The sequence below is a fragment of the Schistocerca piceifrons genome, chromosome 6, assembly GCF_021461385.2.
Source record: "Schistocerca piceifrons isolate TAMUIC-IGC-003096 chromosome 6, iqSchPice1.1, whole genome shotgun sequence".
Taxonomy (NCBI): Eukaryota; Metazoa; Arthropoda; class Insecta; order Orthoptera; family Acrididae; genus Schistocerca; species Schistocerca piceifrons.
This window is the reverse complement of record NC_060143.1, coordinates 510,466,623-510,493,419: the sequence shown is the minus strand read 5'-3', so window position 1 is coordinate 510,493,419 and position 26,797 is coordinate 510,466,623. Positions and strand designations below refer to the sequence as shown.

The window sequence follows — 26,797 nt, the reverse complement described above, 5'->3', positions numbered from 1 at the left end:
GTTAGTGACCTCGACTACGGAGTTAGGTAGGTAATTATGTGAGATAAACTCTCTGAATTGATCGATGTTATGAACTGAATGAAGATGCTACGAAAGTAAAAATCTTTCACGTTAACTTCTCATGGATCTGCGATAGCAATTGAAAATTTGTGCCAGACTGGGATTCGAATCCTATTTCCCTGTTTATATCGATCAGTTGCTTCAAACGCTACGTTTTACCTTCCACAGAAGGAGGCTTAGCATTCCCGCCTTCGGTGGAGCAGTAAGGTTCTATTCCGGGTACCTTCTCTGAGTTTTTCGGGTGCACGGAGGTCTGGAACGGGGTCCACTCAGTCTCGTAAGGCCAAATGAGGAGCTACTTCTATAACGAAGAAGCCGTACCGTTAGGCTACATCTACTGGTAATAACGACTGACTCACCCGTCCCACGATTATAGGTCGCTCCTAGTACTGCCTTATAGGCAGCATTTCGGCCATCATTGCGGTGTGTTTACCTTACGTTTACTACCAGAGATTATTGCACAGGGCATATGGCAAGCACACAAGTGCCACCATTTCGTGTCATTTCACTTCATTTATTTGACTCCCACCATTCATTTAATTACAGTGGGTTTAATTCCCACCATTCATTTAATTACAGAGCATTCGATTCATTTCATACATATCCCATGTGGCAGCAGTGCAGCCCCCCCCCCACCCGGGTGCTATATAACCTATAGGAGAACTGCTGGCAAACGTGGTCGGAAAACGTAGGTGGAAACATCAGTGACACTGAAAGCCTGAGTCAGGCCTGGATACTCTCTCACACAGCCTAATGATTAAGGCAATGGGTTCCAGTGCTGCCGCCAATTTCCAATTCCCACTACTTATTCATAGGTGTTTAATTTATATCTGCAAAAACCAATTCATAATCACAGAAGAGCGAAATCAAGAGAAAGAATAAGTTTATAAGGCGACAATAGTCAGTAAATGTCTGCAGATGGCCTTATATGCCGAGAATCGGTTAACACAATAATAGTAATTCTGTAGAACAAGAGCAAACTGGCACTTTTGATTTATTTATAAGGTGACCCTATCTACTCTTTTTCCTATCAACGAGGCTCTGATTTACATTTCAAATACAAACTGTCAGACAACAGAATGCGAATTGCGAGTGTTTCTAGGACCGGGTCAATCGAATTTAGTTTAACTTAACGGGGTATTAGAAAAACATTTGACACGCTGTGTACCACTGCATTTAATTAGCTACTGTACTAATAAAGAATTAATAACAGGCACACAGACTCATCTACTCGACTTAACTATGCGTTGGAGCACTCAGCCATTTTGTTTTCTCCTACTCAATTACTCTAATCGTTAGAGGGAGATACTCTGTTTACCTTATTGTGCTGCTTTACGAAAGTTATTGATGTACAAGATGCTTTGTTTTCATATATTTGTAAACACAATACAGAAGTTGACTGTCGTTAGCTATTCATTTTAATATGCGATAATACTTGTAGGCTCATAGGACCCTTGCAAGCTGGAGTTCCGTTAAACTTGAACAGGAGAGCACTGAAGGGTTCAAATGGCTCTGAGCACTATGGGACTTAACATCTGAAGTCATCAGTCCCCTACAACTTAGAAGTACTTAAACCTTACCAACCTAAGGACATCACACACATCCATGCCCGAGGCAGGATTTGAACCTGCGACCGTAGCAGTCGCGCGGTTCCGGACTGAAGAGCACTGAAAGGAGCTACAGCATAGTTTTTGAACGGCAATAAATATACCAGGGAAACAGATGCTTATCCTAAGATTTGCGTGGGACCTTAACTTTATACCGGAAACAGCGAACATTTAGAAGAGTAGAGTAAGTATTAAATTCCACGAACATGCTATTGAGTACAAGGTGTAAGAATAAACAAACCTCAGATAATAGTAATTAAATCTAGAACGAATCACTTCCTCTGTGGGCTAGTCAAAAATACCCTGCAACATGATAGGACTCAAAGTGTGCTAATTTTAAAAGGGATCCACCGATGGCTCAATCGATTATTCCTCACCTGAAGATGGATCCAGTTCTCGTAGACGAAAGTTCTTCCAGAATAAACACTGCACCCGTCGGAACACTTGAATACAACTTAAATTACATATTCGCCGCGACTATTTCCGATCGCTACCATTCAAAAAAAAGGAAATAAGCTCTCTGCACGACCTTTCTAGCAGGGTCCAAGTGTGCTATATACTGCGTAAATGGCCTCTTCTATGTCGTTAAGCATTTTGGTGAAAGAATGGAAGAGAAGTTACGCTATGTGCCGGCGTAAAAGATCATCAGAAGTATCTCTTACCGTCATCTTGTTTTGCTAATTAAAATCCAAAGAATGCCTTCGCTTTCATCACCAGAACTCGGCACACATATGGGTCTAACAACTCCACTTCAGCTGTAATTAGCTCCCTCCCTAATCAGTCTGCTGTCTAAGGGAACTAAACTTACCTTCCCTATTGGGCTTAGCTGTGTGAGACAAGAAATCACTTCTTAAACAGTACACGTGTACTCACTACCACAAGCCTGGGACAAAACACGAAATTTATTTCCGCATAAATGGATAGCATTTGAAGTTCCCGTGATAAAGCTTTCTCTTCGTAATGTAGATTAGTGAAATAAAGACTGTACTGAAAAGACATTAGACTAGTTTTACTATTAAGTTTTTCACTGATTTCACTATCTCGGTTTTGCCAAGAATAGCCTTTGTGACTACCGCGATATGTGTGTGAGAGAAGTCTAAAATCTACAACTATTCAGTGCCACTTTTCGTTTTTTTCTTTCATCTTAAGAGGCAAGGGACTCATTAAATTTTTGATATTCACCAACTATTCTGTTGCCAGAAATATCTTTCTTTTGGCGAGTCGGTATTCGTGAAGTCTGAATGTGCTGCCTCAGACCAATGTGCCATTAGAAGTGCGGCGTTCTTGTCGATGGCACAAAATTGCGCTGTTTATCTACCCAGTGTTTGACACGTTTATGCGGGGACCAGTTGCGCTGGAACAACAGGACGTTTTAAATCTGTATGTAAATTAACTGCAAACAAGTGATTGGATATCTAGCATGTTTATGTAACACGGATTTACAACACAGTACCGCCAATCTGCTCGTCCGTCCGGAGAGAGGTGCTACGCTACACATGCGACCAATTTGCGCGCCGCCTGGCAAATATTTTTCGGAGCCGTACATTCGCACAACGTTAACAAAACACCGGACCGAGAGATATATACTACCCCTTGTGCTCATTACGACATCTTAATGAGCATCCGTTTAGCCACATGAATAACTCAACTACACGGATTTTCATTCCTGCCAGAGACAAGCTCAAAAAAATAGCCTCTCGCAAATCTCTGACCCCAGGCAAAAAGTAGCGTATTATATCGCGGTAAGTTTAAATGGTTGCTAGCTTATAAAAAAGTAAACACCGCAAGTTTATGCGTATTGCTAGCTACTTTGTACAGTTTAGTCAAAATGAAACTTGTCCGGATAATATTTCCTGCACCCTAAGGTAGGTAACTGGGTAAATCACGTAAGTTGGGTTGCCTATCTTAAAAGATGCAGGAAATGTTATCTCGACCAGTTTTATTTTGATTATCCTGCATAAATGTGAAGACTCGATTTACACGTAGCTTAAATGTTGCTAGATCTTTTCTGCTGTGCGCTGAAGCGACGTCACAGCAAGTAGATAATAGTATATACTTAATTAACCATAGCCGTTTCGCTCATTCTCTCACATTGCCTTTCTTAGATCAGTTCCCTCCATGGAAGAAGTAGCTAAGGTAATCTAAAGTAAAAACTTTTCGCCCCTGTTACATTTTGCAAAACTGAAATATCAGCTTGCTCTGATGAAGGATTTGGTTTCACAGGAAATTTTTGCTTGTTTTACCCTACAGTCACACTTTCATTTTACCAACATACTATCGGTTTCGTTACGAAGTACCGTGGCTGGGCCATCTCCTGCCGCGCATTGTAATGAGACACTTACTTGAATATGCAGGTTTGACGACTGCGCGCCATAGGACATCTTGATTGTGGTACTTTGTGTGCTGATTGTGATGGTCGCTATATTAAGCGACATTATTTGAGTTACAAGTGATTTTGTTTCCGGCTCTTTGTCTTATAATTCGACTTAACTTCCTACATTTTTCTACAATATAACGATTAACATGCCGGCCGCGGTGGTCTCGCGGTTAAGGCGCTCAGTCCGGAACCGCGCGACTGCTACGGTCGCAGGTTCGAATCCTGCCTCGGGCATGGATGTGTGTGATGTCCTTAGGTTAGTTAGGTTTAAGTAGTTCTAAGTTCTAGGGGACTGATGACCACAGAAGTTAAGTCCCATAGTGCTCAGAGCCATTTGAACCATTTTTGAACGATTAACATTACAGACACCTCATAAAAAGGTGGCGAAACTGACGCAAGCAGTGATACAAATCATTTAGCGACAGATTTGTTGACCAAATCACGGAGTGTACAGGCCGTGACAGGTTATTGTGCCTAGAAGCACAGTGTAACTGTGCGTTCTGGCTCAAATCGTTGATGTCAACATCCGCATTAATAGCCCACTCCTAGAACCATGTGACCCATGTGCAGTAGATATTGACACTTACCTTTGTAACAACGAGGACCGACGGTGACTGCACGACCCGACGTCGTGAATACTATATTTCATTTTTTCTGGTTTATTTATTGCTTTTTTACAGATCTGTTGTCTACATTTTTAAATAAGGGTCACAGAATTTACAATTTTCATGTGCTAACATAAATTGTTCCTTGTTCCTAACAAATATAGGTTTCAGCAATAAAAATGGAAGCAATAATAATGAGTTGCAAAGAAAAATCATTAATGGAAACGGAAGGTTTTAAGTAAGGTAAGTACTTAATTTATGTTAGCACATGAAAATTGTAAATTCTGTGACCCTTATTTAAAAATGTAGACAACAGATCTGTAAAAAAGCAATAAATAAAACAGAAAAAAATGAAATATAGTATTCACGACGTCGGTAATTTCCATTCAGAATCCTTCTAGTAGTTCACACAAACAGAGCAATATTTTCTCCGTTGTACCTTATCTTCTTCCACCCCTTCCTCTTTTTTCTTCTTCTCCTTCTTTCGCTCCTCCGGCATTCGTCATCCTGCCCTCTCCGCTCTCCCACCTTCTTCTCTCTCCTGCACCAGAAGGGTGTGCTTACAGAAAGAAATGTAAACTATGTTATATGCTCTTCACCTGTGCAGCACTGGTTACTGATACTGCTTAGCGAAATCTTATTTTATACATGACGTATGCTCGCAGTGATTTTATTACCTAGAAATTTAGAACAACAGAGGAACTGGGAATAGATGATTCTGATTTGCATACTATGCTGCAATTCGGCAAATATTTAATGTTATGGTCGAACATGGAAGTTATTTATTTCTTGTGTCTGCTATTCGAACGGCAGCGGAGCCGTATTTCTGACGACCTGCAATGTTTATCTACACTAGTTTCTCTTTTAACGATCGAACATTTCGCTTACGGCTCTAATTTCCAGCAGTTAGTATGCAAATGTCCCTCGCAGCAATTCAGTTTCAAATAAAACTTCGGCATTTCCATCAAGTGCGATCGTAACCGCGTTTACCTCATCTGAGATAAACAACTGCAAGGAAACGGACGCGAAACACGACTTTCTCTTCCGTGAGGTATATTTATGGGCCGAGGCGGCCTGTGTGTAGTTACTGAGGCGGTAATCTGGTCTTTGACAAGCATTAACCGTAAGAGAAGAAAATTAACCGTATCAACGAGATACTGTGTGCCGAGTAAGCTGGCGTTTTGGTTTGGCAATAGACTCGTACAAAAGAAGAGCGGACGGAACTCAAAACATGAAACGACAGGTAGAGTACGGTAAATACCGCGGTGATAACATTTGATACGCAACTAGCAATTTGTCTCCTATCCATCTTCAGTTAAGGCAGTGATCCGACTGTTATTACGAAGCTGTCAACAGAACGCTAAATTTGCGGTTACGTTCCATTTTAAAGAGTGTTTACCAATATAGTTACTTTAGGTAAGAGGTAATTTTCCATTTCAGGCCTGTCCATTTGCTTGGGAATAGTTGTTACGCTGAATTAGGTACTGAAGAATAATGCCGAATCTGTTCCCCACTAATTCTGTGCACGTTCTTTCTCGCATTTACCACTACAGTTAAATTATTGTTCTATTAACATTTCGTGCAATTATACGGTGGCATGAATAGGCGAAAGGATTCATAAGGAAACTGGTTCACATTGTCCCCTGGCTGCATAACAACTGTTTAAGGATGAAGAGAGGTTGTCAACTAAAAGAAGAAATTTCGATACACATACATCTTTTTTATTTTACAGTCTTTTTTCTGCTGTATTCTGTACTGCGTTGGTCGCTTTATAACGTAATTAATCTTGATGCCGTGTAACTCCATCCCCAGGTATCTAGCTCAAATACTCTGCTCATAGGCAGTTTTGCCCAAGTATTTGACTGTACCGAGCTTTCTAGATTCTTGTAAGCATTCGGAAGTTTTCTCTAATCGTCGGTCTTCTGGTTTCTTAGATGCGGCCCACCTCGAATCCCTCTTCTGTGCCATCTTCTTCAACTCAGAGTGGTCTTTCACCCTATGTCCTCAATTATTTGTTGGATGTATTCCAATTCCTGTCTTTCCCTTAAGTTTTTACCTCCTACAGGTCCCTCTCGTACCATGGAAGTTATTACCCGATGCCTTAACACATGTTCTAACATACGGTCTCGTCTTCTTGGCAGTGTTTTCCATGTTATCCTTTCTTCGCCGATTCCTGGATTCCTGGAACATGCTTGTGCTTTGTGAACTGGGGTGGGTGCTAGAGTAAATCGAAATCGACGCATTGTAAACTGTACACGTGATGAAGATTACAGACCAAAGGAAAATCTGTTTCGTACAATAAAATTATCAGCGGCTAGCAAGGTCTACAGTTAATCCATCTGCAGTGGACCATGCTACATCGCAAACTTTTTTTCGTATATTTTCTTGATGTTCCATTAACCTGTTAAGATTTTAAAATTATTCTCTCTCCTAGTCTTGAGGAAAGAACAATGTTTTATTGTAAGGCCGTTGAACGAATATCATGTTGCAGAGTACATTGCAGAATACATTGACCCTTAAATCATCGTCTGTGAATCCTGTCAAAACATATTTTTTTATAGCGCTGCATGTAGAGAGGCATTAGCCGGCCGTTGTGGCCGAGCGGTTCTAGGCGCTTCAGTCCGGAATCGCGCTGCTGCTACGGTCGCAGGTTCGAATCCTGCCTCGAGCATGGATGCGTGTGATGTCCTTAGGTTAGTTAAATTTAAGTAGTTCTAAGTCTAGGGTAGTGATGACCTCGGATGTTAAGTCCCATAGTGCTTTGACCCATCTGAACAGAGGCATTAGGAGGTAGCCGGCCACTTGTCGTCAGTGTGTGTAGTGACTGCAGCTAATAGTGTCGTGTTTTGTGTGTCTGCCGGCAGTGCTGTACCAGAAGCGGCTGAAGAAGGAGCGCAAGGCGCGCCGGCGGCTCCAGGAACAGCTGGAACTGGAGATGAAGCGGCGGGCGCAGCTGGAGGAGGCTCTCAAGGCGAGCGGCGCCGCGCCGGACACGCTGCGGGTGCTCAGCACCTCGTCGCTGCAGTCCGCCAAGCCAGGCAAGTCTCTCACCTAAATCTCTCTGCTCCCTGCTCAATAGTCGCACTTTTTACGTCAACTCCTTTATTGTATTGCTAACTGAATTCCCGGCGTTGGCCGGGTGTGCCTGGATATGAATTTATTCCAATCTTCCATTTATCCATCTCCTGCTTCTCCTGTTCCTCTACTCCCCCCTTCTCTCTGTCCAAATACTCCTTCCCCTCTCTCTCCACCTCCTCCTCCCCCTACTCACTATCCATCGCCTGCTACCCCTCTCTCCGTCCGTCTGCTCGTTTCCCCTCTCTACCTGCTCCTCTCCATATCTCACATTCCATCACTTACCCCCTCCCCCTCATTCCATCTGCACCTTCTCCCTCTGTCCATCTCACCCTCCCCCTCTAATTCCGTCTCAACCTCTATCTGCTTCTCTTTCCCTGTAAGTCTACCTCCTCCCTCTGTCTCTCTCTGTCCATCTGCTCATCCCCTTCTCCATCTCCTCGTCCCCCTCCTCACCACCTTCCCTTCTGTCCCATCTGTCTATCTCCTTCAACTACTCCCTCTGTCTATCTTTGCCTACTTACTTTCTCTGTGCATCGTCCCTCCTCCTTCTCTCTCCGCTCCCCTTACTCTGTCCATTTCTCCCCTCTCTTTCTGCCCATCTTCTCCTCCCCGCCTGTGCGTTCATGTCCTTCTTTCCCCTCTCTGTCTGCCCATTCGTTCTCTCCCTTCTCTCTCCACATTATCACAAAACCGCAATAGGAGATTATTGGTTCTTTCCCTCACAGTATTTATTTCCATCTAGTTAATATATGTACGTCAGGTGTGGCTAAAATTGCTCCAGTCGTTTAGGAGGAGACTTTTACCCACGGCGTTGCTAACGTAAGCGCTTGTCAAATACGTTCCACATATATTTAAAATATTTCATTCTTATTTGAGGCGCCTTGCCACTATTCGAGCGGCTACCCCCGTCGGAGGTTCGAGTCCTTCCTCAGGCATGAGTGTGTGTGTTGTCCTTAGTGTAAATTAGTTTAAGTTAGATTAAGTATTGTGTAAGCCTAGGGACCGATGACCTCAGCAGTTTGGTCCCATAGGAACTTACCACAAATTTCGGAAAATTTTCTTCTTTGTACGCATGTTTCGCCTGTACCTCCAGCGAATTTAGCTCTGGAATTTCGTTTTCAGTACTTCCTCATTTGTTACGTGATCTGCTCATCTAATCTTCAGCATTCATCCTGTCTGTACGTTAACAAAAATTAAAGAAAAAACTTTCTTTGCATTTCAGTTTTAATAACTTTGTGTCTTTGCTTTACGTCGACTATCGTACTCCACTGCGGTTTCGGCAGGACATTGGCCTTACAGACTTCCAGCGCAGTTGCTCTTAATAGTAAAGGCTTACTCAGTAAACATCACAGACATAAACGTAACCAGCCATGGATAGGAATTTAAAGTTTTCCTAGCTTTGACTAGTTCTCCCCTATTTTTGTGTACCTCCATAGGGACCTAGAGTCAGACATCTCTCCGTCAGCACCGGCGTCCCCACCCGATATCACTGTAAACAGCGGCCATTCCTCCACCGAGGCCGTTAACCAAGTACGTGGCGCAGGCGCATTCGCTTCCACGACTCGTGCGTGACGTATCGGACACATTTAGCAGGCCCAGCCGGACGTCAGCGGTTTCTTGCCTTGCGCGATTCATCGCGCCGGCCGCCAAAGCTGTTTCGGCGAGAACGCTAAGATGCTTACGGTTATTTCGATTATACTGCTGGCGAAGAATTATCTCCCTACAACTTGATAATTAACGCAAACTTAGTTCGCTTCGAAATCCCGTCATTTTATGCGCCGCCCCTTCGGCCGTCGTGGCTTATGTACCACTCCCCCCTCCCCCTCTCCCCTCCCCCCCCCCATCCTAGTTTGCTTTCCGCTCCTTCCACCCCAGCTGTACTTAGCAACCCATTCGCTTCATCAACGCTCTTAAAACATTAATTCTGTTTTAATTTAGCCGAAGCAAGTCTGCTAAGAATTTCATCTCCGTGTAACCGAAGCAATTAGTTGGCGAGCAGTCGGCTTGATTCTATCGCTCTTATTATTCGCGACGGCGGACGCCTCCCCGGCGATATATATTTTTCGCGTTCGCCCCCCCCCCCCCCCCTCCCTCCTGCCCACCTCCTGGGCCCGCCTCTGATCCGACTCCTCCATCTCCGGTTTTTAGCAAACACAAACAAAAGTGCCTGCTAAAGCAAATGAAGCGCTAATACCGTCGGCCGCTCTGCTGAATGCGACGTCCCGGGCCAGCCGACACCAGGCAGCTACTTTGCGCTGCTAATCCTGCCATTGCTTCTCGATACACGGAGCAGTTCTAATACCCCGGCACCGCCGGCACGCGCTATTCTCTCCGTGTCTCGGTGGGCCATACAAATTAGCAGAAAAACTGCCTTCCCGTCTCCCCTCCCCCCTTTTTTGTTTATAACCAGTTCTCTTCTCCGCCGCCGACGTTAACGCACCGAGCTGGCGAAACAACGGGAGGATTAATTTTTCAACTTGCAAGGAGTTACGCTGCAATCTTAAGCGGACGTAATTAAAAGTGACTGGTGGGCGGTGTTTTGCGCTAATACCGACTCCGCAAACCATCAGCAACCACCCACTTACTGCCTGTAAAGCCACCGGCCCAAGGCCCTCTGAGGCTCTGATACTAGTGCTGCGTGCGCCATGTCCAAGTTTGTCTAGCAAGCCTGACGTGTTAGGAGCTTCAAATTTCGTTTCCCGTCACCGATTTCATTTCCGAGCACAAAGTTACACCGCAAGCAGTACGCTGATAAGCCTGCGACTCTGTTGTGTTGGTTAGCCGTGGTACTTAGTTTCGTAATTACTCTGTTCCGCGAGTTTCAAAAGGACTTCTGCCGAGACACATGTAGCGAAAATTCCCCGTCGCCGCATAATAACTTTGTATCACTTTTTCTACTCCACGTTGCCACTGTCCTTCCTGGATAGTGTAATTTTAGTTTAAATATTCCAGGACACTAGTATAGTATTAACTATTTCTACAGGGTTAGCAAAATAAAATTGGCCAGGAAAATACAGGGCGAGTCAAAAGTCCTTGGACACCTTCATAAGTTGGAAGATTGAAGGGAAAATTGAAATGTGATGATGTTAACATAGGTTTGATGTGGGGCAGCAACTTTAGGAGTGAATGTCATTCATTGCCGCCATCTTGAAATTCGCCATTTTGGATTCAAGTCTTTTTTTTTTTTTTTTAATGGGAAGGGGGGTGTATGACACATCATATAACACTCGTTTGAGCTCTGGAATTTAGTGGTGTAAATTGTTTTTGTCCATCTTGTACAGTTTCGAGGTTATTAATGTTGAAAGTTGGGAAATTACCTTCATACCGAATGCTACAACACATGTTCTACGTGTTGTCCATTCCGTGCAATGCACAACTGTAGTGACCGCAACCGCATTAATAACTTCTAAACTGTACAAGACACACAAAAACAAATTACACCACTCAATTCCAGAGCTCAAGCGAGAGTTATTTATTGCGTCATACACCCCCTTCCCATTAAAAAAAAATGACTTGAGTCCAAAATGGCGAATTTCACTCCAAAAGTTGCGGCCCCACGTCAAACCTATGTTCCCATCATCACAATTCAATTTTCCCTTTAATCTTCCTACTTATGAAGGTGTCCAAGGACGTTTGACTCACCCTGTATATGGTGTAGTCACATTGTCATCACCGGCTGTGTTCGACGTCAACGCGCAGTAACCACTCATAGACGGTAGGTGGCAGCACTTGCAATGGATGGTATATAAAGCGCGCCAGAGGACGCGGAAGAAAGTACAGTCGTTGTTGAAACGGGGCAACTTATCTGACGTCGAACAGGGCATGATCAAAAAAATGGTTCAAAAGGCTCTGAGCACTATGGGACTTAATATCTGTGGTCATCAGTTCCCTAGAACTTATAACTACTTAAACCTAACTAACCTAAGGACATCACACACATCCATGCCCGAGGCAGGATTCGAACCTGCGACCGTAGCAGTCGCGCGTTTCCGGACTGAACGCCTTAACCGCTAGACCACCGCGGCCGGCAGGGCATGATCACTGGCTTTCCGGTCGAGAGTGGAAGCACTTCCGAAACGGCTAAGTTTGTAAATTGTTCTTGTGCCGCCGTGGTTAAAGACACTGTACGTGGCAAAATGACGCTGCCAAAAACCGGTGCCAAGGCAACAGTGGTGCTCCGCCTGTTATAGGTGACAAGGGTGAACGACGTCTGTAGAGATGTGCACGAGCGATCAGATGTGCGACTGCTGAGCAACTGACCGCCCAAATGAAACAACAGGTTACCAACAGTATCTCCTCAGCGAACGCTGCTCTGTATGGATTTCTGAAGCATGTACCTGGATCATGCTGACAGGTGACGAATATTGGAATTTGCGCGCCAGTACACTGAGTGGCAACAAGTGACTTTTTCAGATGAGTCACGTCTTGTACCCCATCGGGTAGATTACCATTGGCGTGTACCGCCCTGCAACAATCGTTGGCAACGTCCAGGCCAGAGGAGGGAGCGTTATGGTCTGGAGGTGTTTTCGTGACATACTCTGGGTGATATCGTCATTCTGGAAGGCGAAATGGATGAGCATGAGTCTTGGGGACCATCTCCACCCCTATACGCTGTTTGTGTTTCCCTCGGCACGATGACATCTGCCAACAGAACAACGAAACGTGTCACACAGCTCACATTGAACCTGCGTGGTTTGAAGAGCACCGCCCGCCAGGGGGCTGAGCGGTTCTAGGAGCTACAGTCTGGAACCGCGCGACCGCTACGGTCGCAGGTTCGAATCCTGCCTCGGGCATGGATGTGTGTGATGTCCTTAGGCGATATAGTTAGGTTTAAGTAGTTCTCAGTTCTAGGGGACTGATGACCACAGATGTTAAGTCCCATAGTGCTCAGAGCCATTTGAACCATTTTGAAGAGCACCAGGATAAGCTTACCGTATTCCCCTGGCCACTAAACTGCCGGGATTCAAACCCAATCGGGAATCCGTGGGACCATCTCGGATCGTTCGTGCCGTGAATCCTAAACAGAGATACCTGGCGCAGGTGGGCACGACACCGGAGTCGCTATGGCTCTGCATCCCTGTCGGTATCTTCCAGAACCTCATTCACTCTTTTTCTGCACGTCTCGCACCGATCCGCGCAGCAAAAAGTAGTTATTTGGGCTTTTGACAGATGGTCACTTTAATGTGACTGGGTAGTGTATTTTCTTCGCAGATTCTGTATAGAATCCCCTCATTTCTTATGTTATCAGTCCATTTCATTTCCAGCATCTTTCTATAACACGTATGAAATTCTTCTGTTTACTTCATTCTCGGTTTGTCCAGAGTCCATAATAATTCGGCGATATATGGGGCCAAAGTGAGCGTTAAGAATGATTCTCGGAAGCAGTTCCGAGACTGTCTTTTGTGGGCCATTCTGCTCCTTTCCGTTCGACATTGTTTTGCGGTACGCTTTACTTTCTTATTGCTTCATATTAATGGTGATGAGTAAGAGCTGAGGAGTGAGGTGATAATACTAGTATAAGGAAAGAGATATTCCACTAACCTGGTAAAAGTTTTCCACGAAAACCCTTCCCAGCCTACCGCTATGTAGCATTTCCTCATTTCCTACTTTTTACAATTAATTCTTAAAGTATTCCTATTGTATCATTGGTGCATACTGAATCGGATCGGATCTGACCTGGGCAGATGAGCTTTGTTGCCTCAATGGGGCTGAAAGTCGTTGCAAATAGTTGTGTAGTGCTTCCTCCTGTCACCTTACGATAAACAAATAAATTTCAAACGTTTTCAGTTTTTCAACTGGAGCTTCCTCATGGTTAACATTTGACTTTCATGTAATGCTGTTCAATTTCTGTAACTGCACCCCATTTCCATGTAAATGTCTGATTCCAATCGAGCTATATTTGTTGCTAACTTTGCATGCAACAGACCGATACTGAAGTCTTCTTGCTTCTCCCCTTTTATGTAACCTTACTCTTTCACGCATTCTACTATTCATTCCCTAATCTTGGTGATTCGCAGGTTCTGGCTCTTCTTTCTTCTACTATTCGTCTCTTTCCGTGATAACTTTGTGTATCCTTATCCTCAATCCTAAGATAAAAATTCTTTCTTTTGGTTGATAAGAGTTACTCTATCGCCTGTACTGTTACAAATTTTCACCTCGATCAGTTGTCTGCTACTTCAAACTGCTGTTGGCGAAAAGTCTGATTCTTGTTGAATTTGGATGATTGTAGATTACCTGCGAAAGTGTGCACGAAGGTATGGTGGTGAAATACAGGCATAGCGTAAACTCTTTTCCTGATTACAAAAATTTGTCTCTAAGGAAAAAAAAATTGGAAATTTGTGGCAAGTGGCAATATGGGACTAAATTCCTGAGGTCATCAGTGCCTAAGCTTACGAACTACTTAAGCTAACTTAAACTAACTTACTCTAAGGACAACACACACATCCATACCCGAGGGAGGACTCGAACCTCCGACGGGGAGAGCTGCGCGGTCCGTGACAAGGCGCCCTAGACCGCACGGCTAGCCCGCGAGGCTTTCTAAGGAACTATCCTAGATACAGCTACACAGTTTGCTGCAAATTTTAGCTTAACTTGTAATAAATGAGTAATAGTTCAAGTGTCCGTGTGAACTGACGAGATACAGTGTGTCTAATTTTTTAAAAGTGGTTCGGATGATGATTGTGACCGAAACGCGTTAAAGTGCATTTTTAAGGAAATAAAAATATAAATCGCGATCGAGATGGACAGTTTTATTGAATATTAAGTTATAGATTTTTTTATGGGTGCACTTTCACATGTACTCCGCTTGTTGCCTGTAGAACTTAGGGGCGGTACTCCAGTTCTCTTCTTGTTTTCACCAACATCCCTTCCGTTACCGCCTCTAAAGCATCTCGTATTCGTGACGTAAGAGTTTGCACACGAGGAGAACTGAACACTGTATCCTTAACGAAATTTCACCACAAAATGACAAGAGCGATTATGTGTGGTGAACTTGGTAGCTATGCTGGTGGACCGTGCCTATCGATCGCCATCTGGAAAGGTTACATTCAATACATGACCTTAAGTGTGACGGTGCCTCATCCGCGCAGTCTGAGGCGCCTTGCCACTGTTAGCGTGTAAGCCTACGGACCGATGAAGTCAACAGTTTGGTCCCATAGGAACTCACCACAAATTTTCAAATTTCATGTTGTTGAAAACACTACACCTGCAACAGAGATGTCGTCCCCAAATGTCTAAGTAATCTGGTGCCTTAAAGGTAGGCCCAGTAAAAGGAATGGCATGGACATGTGGCAGTGCAGCCACAAAAACTTTAAGCTAAGTTACTGTTTGTAGCAAATGGCGTAGCTGTGTGTAGCGTAGTTCCTTAGAAATACATTCTTCTGACTAGAGAAAGAGTTCATCCTCAGGCTGTAGAACTTTGAGACGAAGCTGATTCACATATCTTGCAGCACCTGACTGGCCGACTTGATAAGAGAGGTGACGTCCCCTATAAGAAAAACATATTACCGAAAGTCAGTCTTTATCGAACAGTGTAGGAGCGTAATTCTCGCTTTCCAGTCCACGAGAGATTGGTGTGCGTGCAGGTGCACTTGTTAAGTTGAATGGAAAAAATGTAGCTGCTTAGAATATGTGACAAATTTAGTGTTCGTCTACAAAGGGGCCATTAGAAACGGGGCAGTAAGTAGGGTTGGCCAAGAATGGAGGAAAATAGGCCGTGACCGTCTTTAAGGAACAGGAAGACCGGACATTTGAGCCTCACCCCCAACCAGAGAGCGACTACACTGTTTTAACGTCTGCGTCATCACGCTCGATCCGCGTATTCGAAATAATTAAGTGTCCTCGCATCCGGCCGGCCACCCTAGCGCATCCCCGCGCGCATTAACGAGCTCGACCGTGGCTGTTGATTGGGAACAGCTCGTATCGGAAGGTTGGGTGCAGTCTTATCATCGCCAGACGCTGGAATGCGCCACCGCGCGCTCCCAAGTTGGGCGACTTGCGGCCCGGGCCGGGCTGTGACGTCGGTAGTTTGCACACGGGGGCTGCTAATTAGCAGACGGGGGGAATGAGGCGCGTCGCTCGGGGCCACGTCCACAGGGCCCGACTTCCGACTAGCGCCGCGGCGTGGCCCAGACAGCCGTGACGCGCCAGCTCTGCGCCTCACTGAGGGCGCAACTCGTCACGCGTCGACGTAAGACGTCTGTGTGTGACGCGGACGCCGGGGAACGCCCAGACTGAGCCGCTAATGTAGGCCGGTCGCACCGCATTGAGTGACAAAACGCGTGACTATAAAAGAGCGCGTGTTGCTGCTCTTCACAAAAAAATAGTACAAGATTGGGGAGGGGGGTGGGGGGTGGGCGCGGAGTTACTATTGCCGGTGACGTCCGTCTACAGCGAACCTAGAGCGCCGGCCGGAGTGGCCGAGCGGTTCTAGGCGCTTCAGTCTGGAACCGAGCGACCGCTACGGTCGCAGGTTCGAATCCTGCTTCGGGCATGGATGTGTGTGATGTCCTTAGGTTAGTTAGGTTTAAGTAGTTCTAAGTTCTAGGGGACTTATGACCTCAGAAGTTAAGTCCCATAGTGCTCAGAGCCATTTGAACCATTTTTGAACCTAGAGCATACGTTATGACATTGACGTTTCTGTGGGGAAGCAAGCTTCTTTTGAAGAATCGGTATGCATCTAAAAGAAAAAAAATCGCTCTTGTGAAACACAGTTTGGTTCATGCTCACCATGTCTTTGGCGGCGGATTCCTCGTGTAATACGTTCTCTGTTGCCATGTAGCGTTAAAAATCTCAAACTTTCGGTGACTGCCTCCATCATCGTCGTCATAAGCTGGAGCTGATCGTTGTGAAACTGGAGACGCCCCCGCTTTTGTGCCCTGAGGTAGGCATGTGATAAACTGCGCATATTGAAATCACACCGTCTGCGCCCATGGATTACGTCTGCGCTTCATGATCAACGTTTCTCATAACGCCACCATTTACAGAGGGAGGACAAAAATGAGGAAACAACAACAATACAACACATTACCATACACGGTACTATGTAGGAAAACCGTCGGCGTTCGAAAATGGTTCAAATGGCTCTGAGCATTATGGGACTTAACGTCTGAGGTCATCAGTCCCCTAGAGCTCAACTAACCTAAGGGCATCATACACATCCATGCCCGAGGCAGGATTCGAACCTGCGACAGTAGCGGTCGCGCGGTTCAAAACTGAAGCTCCTAGAACCACTCGGCCACAAAAGATTAGGAAAAGATAGGAGAAAGTACAGAAGAGCTTCATATTTGTCGTAGGACTTTGTAAATACTTACAACTGTTCCGAGTCGAAAGTTTGTAAGGTTTGCAAGAGAACTGGATGGGGCATGGTGAGATCCCTCCGATTCATTTAGGTGATTATGGCAAATTTTTTGAAACTCAAAATCACCGAATGGAGAAAGTATACAGTACTGTGCTTTCATTCGCTACGGCATTAAGAGTAAATGCTATACCTGTAAAGCTCTAACGAAATGCACAGTGCAAATTATTAGTAAAAATAGAATGCTCTCATTCCCATCTTCCTATCATGAGGTTCTAGTTGTGAGTATTAAACGCAACGCGACGTCATTTTATACGGACATGAAAGGATACATTTCTCGTGTTTACAGCTTTGTGACGCGCTGACTTTGCAATAGTGTCATCGACCACTTTCCTTTCACTTATTCTCATATTTACTACTTGCTAATATCGCAGCTGTTTTACCTGGCTTACTGACTGTCGGGACATAATATTTTTAGAAACCAAAAATGCATTTTTCCCGGCTTAACAATTTCAGCCAGGAAAACTAGAAACAAATTCCACACGCGAGTTTTGCACAAGATACATTGTACTGTGAGGTGTCAGGGGACCAAGAAAGGTAAGAATGTCTCCGAACTGGATAGTACACTGCGCTGAAATGGATGACCAAGGAACTGGTTGCTCTGCCGTTCCAAATTATTCAGCATTTGCGTGATAACGCTCAGGGTAGCTGATCGAACTGAAGGACTCGTTCGATAGTCGACTTCAGCCTGGTTTCTTATGCATTACAAGGGAAGTTTTCTTTACGGGAGTTCAAAAGTTTCAATTTCAACCTGTTGTTATCAGGAGTTTATTACTGGTACTTAATCTGAACATTTCTACGAAAGGTATGTGTGATACTTGCTGTAGCACACATGGAATATTTGTGATACGTAGAAAACGAAGTTCGTCATTGGCAGCATTTAGAATGTGTCGAAATTATAAGGGCATATAAATTGCTGAATTCTGCCATACAGTTGTAAGTATTGGGGTTATCAGTAACGTTCATGAAGTGTTGAAATATGCCTTAGAAGGGTGAAAAACTATTAGGAATTGATCGAGCTTATGTTTATCAGTGGCTGTCTGTGAACTGCCTTAAAAAGTTTCATAAATGTAATTTAGTTAGACAGAAACAGTTATATCGATCGTGAATGTTGACGTCTTGTGAAATAGGCGAACAACTGTTGGCATTGTAAACCATGATTGTTTGTAGCTACCGTTATCGATCACCCAACGTGACTAAGAAATTTGTGGCACTACAATTGCTCTCTTTGCAAAAACAGGCAATCTGCCTTATTACGAGAGTCGATGAAACAACGATGTTATATAACATACACATATATAAAAGAAAACAACTACTTCAATGAGTAGTAAATCAATGTGCACTGAAATATTAATAGTTGCCTACTTTATTTCACGTTCTCTCTTTGATTTGTTACCGGCTTCAACACTTCGAAAATTAAACCAGTGAGTTGTTATGAAGTAAACATTGAAAGGCACTTGTGGTCGTATATCAAATGTAGACAAATTGTTAAACTGAAACATATTGTTCTTAATACCTTGTAGAAATATTAATGGTTAATGTTGGTGAATGTAAGCACTCACGCAGTACGAAACTAACTAAACTCTTGGATTGAATGTTGTTCATGTTAATTGCAGTGGTTTATTAAACACAAATTTACGAACTCAATGCACACTCTTTCAAGAGGAATGACGTAAAATGTTGAATTTTTAGCGTATCTGCAGCCACATCTCCTCAGCAGCTTGCAGCAGCTTATACTGATTAGTGTTTCATCTCTCCCACAGAGGGCAGCGGCGCCGGCGCCGGCTCTGGCGGGGAACACCGCGTGCCCGCCGACCAATCGGAGCCCGCCTACCCCCGGCAGCCGCCCGCGCACGTGCCGGAGCCACCTAGCGAGAAGCAGTGGAACTACTCGGGACTGGACCTGATGGGCTCCGGGGCGGCGTTCTGGCAGAACTACTCCGGTCAGTACCAGTACCACAAATACTTGCCGGCGGTGACGGGTACGTCTTCTGCAAGCGACGCCTTCCATACTTTCTAGAAGTCTAATCATATCTATGTAGTGTCGGCTCAGGCCGCGGTACAGTTGAAGGGGACGCCGGAAACTCTCTAATAATAATATCTCACTCAATATGTCAATTAGACGGGACTATGCTGTCTTATTAAAAAAAATTTAACCACTGTAATTGAATCTAAAATTTAATAATACTGTTAACTCACTGTAACTCGCAAGAGAAACTGAACACAGAAATAAAAGTTTAAAAAATGGTGTCTGGGAATTTTGTGTGTTTACTACAATTACTTTGTAATCTAAAAAAGTATGTTCTTGGTACAGAGAATTTAAAGATAATTTGTGCAAATTAAGTTAAATTTGGCGAATCATAAGTAAAGATTTGCCTTTGAGTTTTTGAAAAACTCTAAAGATCTCTAGACAAAAGTTGCAAGTAACTGAGAAAGTAGCAGATTTCAAAACATACTTAAGTGTGGAGAGGTACGAATACATATTCAGACAAGAATATAGGATCACGCAAGAAAATGACAGCAGTAAACTGAAGTATCAACATAATTTAAAAGTATCTGAAAGAAACGTCATAACACGAAAATAATTTTCTACGACGGAAATTACAGCAAATTACACAACTTATTGACAGAGTATTTGTGCCATTATTAGTTATTTATTATTACTCACAATTACAGCATATTATATGGACAGTTATATTAGGCCACATAAACCAAGTATTTGTTTATAATGTGTTTACAGTAATTATTGCTACTTGTTACATATTAATACAATGGAAAAATTAATAGTACAAAAAAGCTTACTTCCTATCAATATGAAACTGCTGTTGACCTCGTAAACATGTAACTATAAGTACTATTGTTTGCACTACTGCTTGTACGACTACGATTGGTACACTTCTATCATCTGTTCCTTTCTAACGGTCACCGGCGTCTTTCTGAAGTAATATGTCTAAACTGTTGAAGCTTTCTTTGCGCTACTGTATCTGTGCCGAAACTATTCCGGACAAAAGCCATTATCCGCTGGTTTTCTTGAGCACAAGTCGTAACGACAACTACATTTCCACTGTACAGATCGATTCAGAATCCAAAAGGCTATGATCAGTCTTGAACATCATTTCTTTCAATGTAATGACTAGCTCTATGCAGCTAATGTGCCAATTACGACTGATGGAACAATAATCCGTAGTTATCTTAGGTTCAGAAGCCATCAATCGCCAGGAATGAAAGAAAATATATCGCAAGCCGTAAGATTAAAGGGAAACTCCAAGAAGGCTCATTCAAAGCCGACATTCTTTACTGCCAATGAGGAGAACCCTAGTAGCTAAACGTCAATAGACAGCTGAAGTCGTGTTATTATGATTAGTTTCAAATCTGTACTCAGGTATGTTGACGCAGAAGAATGTCGTAATCCTTTGGCATCATAGTCGTTTCGGATAACAGGAAGTGTTGAAAACAACTTGTACAGCAACATGAACTTTACACTGGGCCCTTAACAGATGTGAGTATAAGTACATGTCTCAAGACGAACGTAACCGATGTACATCGATAACATGTCTTTTTTTTGTGATCTGAGACTGGAGACTAAATAATACAAACAACGTTTCGTACAGCTGCTGCCCTTCAACACAACGATGTAGTACTTCATAAAATTGAACAGAAGTATTCACCAGATTGGGATCCGAGAAATTATTATTTCCCCTTTCTAAGACGACAAAACTTGCCGCTTAACGTAGATGTGATACATGAAACACGATACTTTAAGGAATGAAGGGAATTGATTAAACGGTAAGATACTGTAGTGCCCAACATTAATGATAAAAGATTCTCTAGAATTCACGGATCAGTGACAGAAGGCTACACAAGGATGTGTGTACGAGCTAATGAGAACAGTACATAAAAAGTAAGGGAACGCTTCTCCGTTATTTTAATTTCAATCCTCGAGAAAGTCTTTGCTATTTAGTAATACGATGACATATCCCAGAGTAACAATCCTGTTTTCCTTCCCACTTGACGTCTGAAAATATTTGCGAAAAATGATTCAAAGACAATTTAGCGGCTACGCAGAATTCGTAACTGACATCAGAAATTATATTTAGAGGTGCAAAAGGAAATGTATGAAGTATCTGGGAAAGTTTTTCAGAGAATGTTACTGGGACTGGTCAGAAAACCAAGTCATCTGATACCATATTTGTATACAATCGTTTTCCTTTTGTTTCCAGCCTAATTAAGGGCTATGCAGTTTTGCCAATACAGTTGAAGTATCTCTATCTGTACGGGCATGGCACTAGCTCCTATTCTTATTCTGATGTCCAACACAGAGTAGATGAACGATTTTTCTCTCTCTCGTTTCTGTCGCTTTCTCACGATGTGGCTGCCTCTACTAGAGATGCGTTATGTCACATTCGCAGAGGGCAAAATCTGTATGAGAAGCAGTGACTGGAATATATCCAAGAGATAATGTTGAGTGCTAAGTGTAACTCCGAGAGCAAGAGGTTGCCGTGGAGAGGTAGTCGTTGGGACTGCATAAAACTACACAGCAAACTGATGATTCAACAGCTACAGCAATCTGTTTACAATCAGTATTTGTTTTCTAAATGAGTACCGACGACCTCACTTCTCTCTGACACAACCTATATTCCAGTTTTACCTTCTTTTCCAAACACTTGTGCCATTTAAATTTTTTTATATCTGCCACATCATTGCCATCTATTTTTTTTTTACTTTTGTATGTTCTTATTGCATATGTTATCTGACGTGGGCGATTTATAGCTGTCACTTCGGATTATGTATACTGAAGATGACACCTACGGAAAAACACTGCTACTATTATTTTTAATTTTCTTTTTAATGTCTGTCCTTGACCAGCCGTCGGCAGACAATATGCCAAATTTAGTTGTTGATTGTTGCTCGGGAAAAGGTTATAGTATGAAACAATTTTTTTACATTTGTGTCAAGAGACATTCTTTCACGTCCACTGCCATCGACAATTTTGCCTTGAACTATTGGCGATAGGAGCCTGTTCCTCTCAAGGTCCCACATCACACGCCCGACATATTCGAGTTCCCTTTTCACGGTGGTCTTTACAATTTATAATTTTTCCTGTTCGTTTTGGTATTTCCTAGTTTGGAACACATCTACTCCAGAAGTTTCTCAGTGCACGTCTATAGGTCCAACTCTCCCAGGCAGCTTTTTTTTCGTGGCCCGTTCCGTTAACGTGAAAACAGTCGTTTTGCTACATCAACCTGTTTTTTTGTTTGAAGTAATCTCTTTATTTCATTGGCAGAATCTAATTCACCCGGTCCTTCCTCTCCTACATACCATTATCAAGTTACACCACACAGAAAACCTTAAAAACTTCCACTTGTAAGCATTTTATGTGGCTTATATCAACATGTTACAAAACCTTGTATTCATATGAGTGGCATAATATCGCACATTCACAGATACCACGATATGTATCTAGAAGGAAAAATTGCAAGCAGCATTCGGTTTCAGTCCTGGTACGAGCGGTTAAAGGCGCTACAGTCTGGAACCGCACGACCGCTACGGTCGCAGGTTCGAATCCTGCCTCGGGCATGGATGTGTGTGATGTCCTTAGGTTAGTTAGGTTTAAGTAGTTCTAAGTTCTAGGGGACTTGTGACTACAGCAGTTGAGTCCCATAGTGCTCAGAGCCATTTGAACCATTTGAACCTGGTACGAGCACACACATACAGTACATTACGTTAAAATACGTCAGCATACCTCTTCTAATAAAGACACACATATCGCGGCCGACGTATTAATACCAAAAGACTGTTGATTCCAGTACCAGTGATTCTTCTTTCTTAAATAGTCGCCCTGAATTGGCATGAACTTGTTGCTATTGCCAGGAAAAACTAGCATTTGCGCTGTAGCATGTTTGAATTCCTCCAGATAAATAAAGAGAGAGAACGCAGTAGGGCAGTAGAAGGTGCTTTAGGAAGGCGAAATTTTTTATTCTGAATAGTTGGAACGTACGCCACTGATTGACGTATAATCCTGCATCTAAAGAACATCGTGTGTGTGTGTGTGTGTGTGTGTGTGTGTGTGTGTGTGTGTGTGTGTCTGTGTGGGACGGGGGGGGGGGGGGGGGGGGAAGGGGAAGAGTGTAGGGTTTATTGCAACATCAAACGCGGATAAATGTCGACGTCGTCTTACATACGGGGATTAGGCAACTCTTGCGTCGTCCTAAAGTCGTCTTAGTTTCCGTGGTCGACCTATGTCTCTCCTGTCATTCTTTTGGTGCTTCAGGATTCCAGTCGGTATTCATCGTCTCTCATTCTGTCGACTTGTTGTTCCAACCTGTCCATATATTCATTTTATTTCCTCATTAACAGCATATACAGTAAGCTCACTACGGATGTTTCCATTTGTAATTAGATGTATTCTTGTGGAGCCATTCACTCTGCTGAAGAATCTCAATTCCTACTGCTTCTGTTTTACTGTCATCTTTCTCTTATTTATCCAAGTTTCGATTGCATATAAAGGCATCGTAATTTATAAAATCTTATTTTTGTATCATCTGAAGATGTTAGTAGTTTTAAAGTAAAGCTTACCGTTGTCGTACGCTTAAACCAACAAAATAATTTTCTCAAAATTGTAACGCTAGTTCTTGTATTTCACTCTCGATTCGATACAATAGTAATGATATCCTCGCATTGTAATGTTAAAAAAAATTGAACAATTGCGGCAGTAAATTATTATGACAGTTTTCTCATATCTGTTCGTTATACGGTGGATTTCATAAAATGGCCTAACCACCTCGCAGAAATGCGGGTTCTATCGATATGACTGTTTAGGAAAGTATGCCTTTTCACTTTCATAGCATCACTAACTCTGATTTGCTTACCTCGCGTCTCCGAAAGTTCTGTCATAGTTCTCGTCCCGATTGGCTTCTTCTCCATGTAGGCGCAGGATTCGACGTGCAGACAACAAACTGTGCTAAATTGAAGTGGAAGTATGGGAGAAAATGCAGTGTTACGAAATAAAGTTAATGAAACATACGATGCCACGTGATTTTTACTCATTAATAATTAGCGGTAATCAAGAAGGTGAAGCGAAAGCCGGATTATGTTGATAACATTAATTCAAATTCTACGGAAGCTGACTATGTTCTATGTTGTGAGCACCGTAACAAGACACAGTCTACTGATTTACAGTATTGCAAGATGTTCAGAATTACACACGACCGTTCACCAACGCACTGTGCAACACGACAAGTGATTTTCCGTAACTCGTTACGCTATTCCATCCAAAGCGCGTGTTGCATTCTGTCCTAAGTGACATAAAACTGCCGGCCGGTGTGGCCGAGCGGTTCTAGACGCTTCAGTCTGGAACCGCGCAGGTCGCAGTTTCGAATCGTGTCTCGGGCATGGATGTGTGTGATGTCCTTCGGTTAATTAGGTTTAAGTAGTTCAAAGTTCTAGGGGACTGATAACCTCATATGTTAAGTTCCATAGTGCTCAGAGCCATTTGAACCATTTTGACATAAAACTTCTAATGAATTGTTACACACAAATGTTTTCAGAGGCACTCTTAACTGCGACGAATAATCATCCGCATCGCATTTCACTTGACCGTTCCTTACCGAGTTGTCTCGCTCGTACCCGGCTTTGTTTTCGTTTACTGAAAGAAACATCGCTTTTGTAGATACTTGTCACCCGGTTAAATGAATAAATAATTATTTTATCAATTGCGGAAGTCTCTGTGGCGACAATTATGACGCATTTTGCATGGGAAGTCATTTGATTGAAATAATTCCTAAGGGACCAAGCTGCTGAGGTCATCGGTCCCTAGACTTACACACTACTTCAACTAACCCATGCTAATAACAACACACACACCCATGCCTCTTTATTCCAGTCTCTGATCACAAATGAATTCTTTAGACGATGACCGATTTCAGTCTGTAATGACCATCTTTATATCTAAAATATATAAATATATACATCTAGCGAGCAGTGTGTCTTTTAACATAAAACAGCAATATGTATCACAATATACTGTCATACGCCAGGGAAATGTACAGATAAAACATGGTATAACGTACCTTTTTTACACCAGTCCTAAAGTGATACGGCCATAATGGTATCGTTAAAACATATAAATATAATCAGCATAGCATCGTCTCATAGATTTAAAATATGGTGTAGAATAGGCCACATCGTCCACATAGTGATTATTGCCAACTATCTATTGAGGTACAGTAGCATCCAGAAACCTGTTTGCCTACCCCTCCCTAGATGTCGCTACTGTGGGCTTGCTTATATGTAGTCATCATTTACGCAAAAACAAAATCTGATAAAAGCACATTAGATAAAATGCATGTAGCAGACTTATTAAAATTGATGACTATCATAGAAACCAGTTGTGATACCTTAGAAGATGAATGCAGTTACCAATGTAAAATTATTTAAAGAAAATATATGAAGAGCATAGGTCCGACCCTTTTTTTATGGTGAACACACCCATGCCCGAGGGAGGACTCGACCCTCTGGCGGGAGGGGCCACACAATCCGTGACATGGCGCCTCAAACCGCGCGGCCACTCCGCGATGCAGATGCTGGACTGGTTGCATTGATCTACAGTACCACTACGTCCATAAATGAGAGCATCTTTCATCTAAATATACAGTGTTTCTCCGACAGACAGAGTTTTTCCATTTCAATCTCACGTACTTGGTAAGCTAGCGGCTGCGGTAATACGTAAAACCCGGGCAAGTCCCCTTCTGCTGGAGGGAGCATCGCGTATCCCACGTCGCTTTCTTAATTTGCTCGGAACGGACTGGGGACTGCTAGGGACCGCAAGGCACGGGCAGTAATGGGGAGAGGGGGGGGGGGGCGGTCCAGACGGCCGCTGATTCCATTATAAAAGGTTTCGCGCTTTTAATAGAATCTCCGCCGATAGGCTCGCAGTGCGCCGCGGATGAGCGCTTTTTGTAAGCCGGCCATCGTCCGACCCCGCACGCCGCGCGCGCCTAATTGAGCACATGTAGAATTTTAGGGCTCCGGTGCGGACTTGCATCTTCTCCCTGTTCTGGAGAAAATTAACGCGGAATAAAAAGGGTCGGCCAGCGGCGGAGCAGGGCGAGAGAACGGTGGTGTTGGAGGTGGGTGGGGGGTAGCGGCGGGGGGAGGGGGTATTTTCATCATCACTGGCCGCAGTCCGGAGTCTGGCTAGCAGCTGAAGAGGGTGCCAGGGATTACCGGGTCCACGTCTAATGGGGTCACACGCGCCGAACCGCGCCTGCCAGTCTAGGCGCAACCTCGCGCTCGCAGAAGACTGCAATAGACTCGGCGAAGTACCTTGCACCGTTCTAAGAATTATGTACTTTGGACCTATTGCACAAATTATGAGAACGTTGTTACAAATGTCAACCAGGAAAGGAAACCAAAATCGATAAACAATAAATTAATTTCTTTTTCTTAAAAAAAAGAAGAGAAAACTTATTAACTCACATATCGCCAAAAATGGATATAGGAGCCCAAACGGTCTTGTATAGTACAGAGTGCATGTCAGCCACGAATATCAATAGTTGAAATGCGTAATTGTAGGTAGTAAAAAAAGTGGTTCAAATGGCTCTGAGCGCTATGGGACTCAACTGCTGTGGTCATCAGTCCCCTAGAACTTAGAACTACTTAAACCTAACTAACCTAAGGACATCACACACATCCATGCCCGAAGCAGGATTCGAAC

At 43.4% G+C, this 26,797-nt stretch overlaps 1 protein-coding gene across 1 annotated transcript in view; it reads left to right on the top strand.

Moving 5' to 3' along the window:
- LOC124802982 (dachshund homolog 1) overlaps positions 1-26,797 on the top strand; it is a 969,696-nt gene that overhangs the window by 874,674 nt on the left and 68,225 nt on the right. The window contains exons 10-11 of the mRNA XM_047264082.1: positions 7,514-7,687; positions 18,846-19,064. Coding sequence (XP_047120038.1) covers positions 7,514-7,687; positions 18,846-19,064 — 393 coding nt within the window. The remainder of the gene's footprint in view (positions 1-7,513; positions 7,688-18,845; positions 19,065-26,797) is intronic.